Here is a 4891-nt window from a genome sequence, read left to right on the forward strand (position 1 = left end):
GATGGCAAAACACCTTTTCAAATTTGTGATTTAAATTTGGAGCCCAGAAAATATCTGGCAGCATAAATGAAGTAGTCTGGCAAGCTTGGTTTTGAGTTAGAAGCTCAAAATGCATTTTTTTGTATATGCAAACTGGTCACACTGTTCTGGCGCCGAGCGTTTAAAGTCGCGTGAGTAAAACGCTCGAACATGTGAGTAAACCGCTCAAACATGTTCGAGTTCGCGAGTAATGTTGTGTTTATGTTTTATGTTTTTAGCACGTGTTTTATAAACAAAAATATTAAATATAAAATTAAAAATTACAAAAATGGACAGTGTAAAGGAACTAATACAGTTTATGCAGCCTAAACAACGTCTGGACCTCAAGGCAGTGGCCTTAACACATGTTTTGGGTCAGTATCTATGTAAGCCGGCTATGTAAGCCTTACAGCTATGTAAGCCGGCACAAAAACATTAGGATGGACTATATTACTCACAAAATGTTCTATATCTCAGGACTTACTGGAAGCTCAGACGGCAAGGCGGCTATTCTCTCACTGGACGACATGCTGATGGCCATATTCGGTCTCACTTTTGACGAGAATCAGACGGTGGCCAAGGATGCTGTGCTCACCCTGATCAATTTAACAGCCGAGGAAGAAGGAGCTCTCAAAATCTTTGCATTGGCTAAACAGATACAACCTGTAAGACGTCAACGAGATCTGTGCGAATTGCAATAATCATTCCCTTTAATCGCAAATTTTTAGACCTTTGCCATTGTGGACATAGCTTCGAAACAAATATGCGATGAACAGGCCGGCCTCGCCGATGCTTGGAGTATGGTGCTCAGTAATTTGACTCGTTGTGAATCTTTGGTCCCTGAAATTCTTAATCAACTGGAGGCGACTCTACCTCAATTGGCCAAAGCCTTTGCCAAATTGGATTATAACAAAAAGAATTGTAAATTGCATTATCTGGCGCCAATATTCTGTAATCTCACGCAGGTCTCGCGAGGACGAGAACTGTGTTGCCATGCTCGATATCAGCTGCTAGAAAAACTCCTGCCATTTGCCTCCTTTGAGGAGAATGTAGTACGCCGTGGCGGCACTATTGGCATCTTAAAAAATGTCTGCTTCGATTCGGTATATCATGATATAATACTAAATGAAGGAGATAATATATTAGTGGCCATACTGCAACCACTGTGCGGACCCGAAGAGTTCAATGATGAGGATAATGACAAATTGCCTATTGAATTACAGGTAAGTAGAGCTTTACACATATCTGCATTAAAATTCATTTCCTTTATTAATTTGTGTTAATTTACAGTACCTGCCCGAGACTAAGACACGAGAAACGGATCCAGATTTGCGTAAAATGCTCTTGGAATGTTTGCTACAACTTTGCGCCACTCGCCGCACCAGAGAGATTTTGCGTGCCAAAGGTGTCTATGAAATATTAAGGGAATACCACAAATGGGAAGCTAAACTTGGACGCGATAGCGAGTGCCTATTGGCCTGTGAAAACGTGGTGGACATTCTGATCAAGTAAGTCAAATGAATTTCTTTGAGTTTATTTATCCTATCTCTGTATCTCATTCTGTTCATTCTGTGGGCTCATTCATCTGGGTTTAATTATATTTATGTACCTTTTTGTTGAGTTTCACAATGATGTGTCGACTTTGACTAGCATCAGTTATTTTCATTTTAATGAAGTACTTTTTTATTGAAAAGAAACTTCGGGGATCCCAATTCACTCTATTGTTACAACTAACCTAGCTGACATAGAAACAACAGGTCGTATTTATTGTATTGTTAAAACATTAAATAAAATTTCTATCCTACAAAACCTTTATTTTTGTTTTTGCTAAATTCATAACTACCTTTAGCACATAATCTTCTCACTCGTTCCATTTCATTGGCTTTCATTAACTTGCCATAACTTTCCATATAAAGAAATGATCTGAATGTTATTTTCGTTTTAGGAAAGAGGATGAGATTGGTCTGGATAATTATAAAACTATTGAAGTATCAGCTGAGCAATCGGAAAAGTTTGTCCAAGAAGATGCTGCCTATGTGAAAAGTCTGTTAGATTAATTCGTTGACTCTCTTTTTTGTACATAATCTTAGAATTAATAAACAACAAAAATAACAAAGCATTCTCGCGAAATTGAAATTTATGCAATTTTTATTCAGAAAATGCTTATAGTTTTTTATTTTTTGTTGGTTTTTGTGTGTATTTTGTGTGTGGATTGCTTTTGCCCTAGAAAAAGTTATACGCACGCATTTAAATGCAAAGAAGAGAAACAAATTCAATTCAATTGAGGCCTAAATTTAAATATTGTATTATATAAAGTTTCTTGTATGTATATGTATAAAGTTATTCTTATGTGCTAAATACATTTGCATTCGAAAATTCTTTTGTAGCAATTTGCCATTGAAACTTTTCATTTGATCTATTTGCTTGGTCGTTCGTTCTGTATTTGTATGAATGTGTTTTAGTGTGTAAAAGTGATTGAGAATTTTTGTAGTTAAGTTAACTAGCCAATAATTTGTGTAATTTGTGAATATTTAATGTTACTTGTTTTTTTTCTTCTTTTTCTTTTTTGATTAACTTTTTGCATTTTGCAGGCAAGCGATTTTATTTATGGCTTTAACTTTTATTGTGTGAAACTTTTTTGTTTTTGTTAGCAGAAACCATTGCAAAGCTCACTTTGTCTAAGCAAAAACTTGTAGAAATTTATGAAAAGTTTCATTGTTTTTTCGTTTTTTTTTTGTGGTTGTTGTTTTAGTTTTCAAGTTTTTAATAGGTTTTTGTCATTAAATGCTATTGCTATTTATTTTGTTCATTAGCTTTGCACATAGAGTTAATTCTCTTTGGTTTTTTATTTTTAGCTTGGTCCTATTGGTTTTTTATTCTTTTTTTTTTTTTGCTTTTTAATTACTATATCAAAAATTTAGTTAAACTTTTTTGCTAGATACATATAAATATAATTTATTTGCAAGTTGAGAACTTAGTTGTTAATAGCTTTCAAGTGTTCTTTCTTGTGAATTTGTTAACTTATAACTGCTTTCCAACAGAAGGGCCCAACGAAAACTGCAAACTGACGTAAACTATTTATATAGAGGTATTATTTGTAGAATCGACCGAAAAAAGTGTCACAATCAAACAAAAATAGAAACAATTTCGGCTACCACTATGAAGATAAGGGAAGTAATATAATTTTTATGACCAATCGATAAGAAACGGGTTTTATGGTTATAGAAAAAAAATATGTCAATTTATTTGTCACAACAATTTGAAGGTATATAAAGATTTGCAAACTTATCTAGCCTCCATGCGACGCGAGAGCACCTCATAGGCAAAGATCTTAACCTCATCGGAATCGTAGGGAATGTAGAGGCAACCGTGAGATGGGTGCACCTTGCCCACGGTCAAAGCACCAGCGTGATAGCCACGTCCGGCATACAGATCCTCACCATCGACATTGCGTCCCACACGCACAGCTCCGTGAGGAACTTCACCATTCTCAGCCGGTAGCCATACATAGTTGTGTCCACTTAGCACTTCGTAGCTTTCCAATTCAACCTCTTCGCGGGCGTAGGCGACATAAGCCTTACCCTTATTGGGGATCACCTTAGCGGGCAGCAGATCATTGTTATAGAATGCGCGTCCAACGTAAATAGTATCGCCATCTGAATCATGACCAGCCACAATGGCCCCCTGTGGCACAGCGCCGTGGCTGTAGTGCGACCAACTGTGTTCTGTAGAACAAAAAGGATCCAAATAGAAAGAATTGAGTTTCGGCTACGCTTCTTGCATGAGACTGCCAACGCTTCTTACCACTCATTGTGTGTTCGTTTTGGCTTTTAACTTTAAACTGATGTTAGCTGGTCGTAAGCAAGTAAAATTGTCGTGTGTAAACTTTGTAGCCAGGCCAGACGATAGACCTTATCACCTTATCCGGATGGGCTAGGAGCGATAAGTGAGCCAACAAATTGAAGTGAGTCAAACCTTAAATCAGCAGCTCTACCTAGAGTCTATAGATTGGTACTTTAAAAACCATATCAGGAACAAGTATGTACCTAACACCTAACGTGTCATTTTTATTTAGACATTTATGGCTTAATTTATGTTCTTGCGGATGGACGGGGGAACAAACAAAGTTAGTGTATTTGCATCTTGCAAAGCGAAAAAGTCATTAGTTAATAGATTGATGACGCCATCTATGTTATACCTAATCAAATGTCTAATACATTGAAAACAATTTCCAGATCAATTGAATAGCAATTTATGGATTAAAATTCTACTCCAGAAGAGAAATTTTTAGGCATTCTTGGCTAAGAGTTGATATATTTTGGTCACGAATTTTACTTTGCTTTCTAAGTACTTTAGTTGATAACGATTCTTAGAACAGAAATTATCATATCAAATACTTCCCATAATGAATGTATATATAAAAGATACTTCGAAGTTTGTTGATGTCTTCCAAAAGAAAATCTATTAACTAAGTAGCAAACAACCGATAAGGTGAAGAATGAAATAAAAGGCATGCCTTTAGAACTTTTTGGATTCCATTTGGTTCCCATTTTGCTAAAAGGGATTATATAAATGTAAGGGCTAATCAATTTTTTCAATTTATCTGTATATATATATAAACTGTGTATTTCGTTCACATTTTTGTTCAGTTTGCAGTTTTCTTTGATTAGCCACTTAAATCATATTTGTGGCCCTGTATGTAATTTATTTATACATTAAATTATTCATAAAATTTGCCTAAAATTCAGCAGCATTTTCTAACAAATAATTATTAATTAATCATAATTAAATATTTATTTACAATAGTTTATCATCATCAGTATATATATGTATATATATAGGATGTATATATATAAAATGTAAAACAGTTTGT

The 4891-nt window shown here is 35.0% G+C and overlaps 2 protein-coding genes across 2 annotated transcripts; one reads left to right on the forward strand and one right to left on the reverse strand.

Annotated features, from left to right (window-relative positions):
- The first annotated feature begins 252 nt into the window (after nt 1-252).
- On the forward strand, nt 253-2154 carry LOC6650700 (protein HGH1 homolog). The gene is made up of 5 exons (XM_002073131.3): nt 253-392; nt 496-683; nt 747-1241; nt 1309-1526; nt 1964-2154. Exons 1-5 carry the CDS (start codon nt 308-310, stop codon nt 2073-2075), a joined length of 1098 nt encoding a protein of 365 aa, XP_002073167.1. The 5' UTR covers nt 253-307; the 3' UTR covers nt 2076-2154.
- A 1083-nt stretch (nt 2155-3237) lies between these two features.
- On the reverse strand, nt 3238-3902 carry LOC6650701. The gene is made up of 2 exons (XM_002073132.4): nt 3823-3902; nt 3238-3743 (listed from the first exon to the last, which is right to left on the reverse strand). Exons 1-2 carry the CDS (start codon nt 3827-3829, stop codon nt 3304-3306), a joined length of 447 nt encoding a protein of 148 aa, XP_002073168.1. The 5' UTR covers nt 3830-3902; the 3' UTR covers nt 3238-3303.
- Nucleotides 3903-4891: the final 989 nt, after the last annotated feature.

This window comes from Drosophila willistoni, chromosome 3R (assembly GCF_018902025.1).
Source record: "Drosophila willistoni isolate 14030-0811.24 chromosome 3R, UCI_dwil_1.1, whole genome shotgun sequence".
NCBI classification, from domain to species: Eukaryota; Metazoa; Arthropoda; class Insecta; order Diptera; family Drosophilidae; genus Drosophila; species Drosophila willistoni.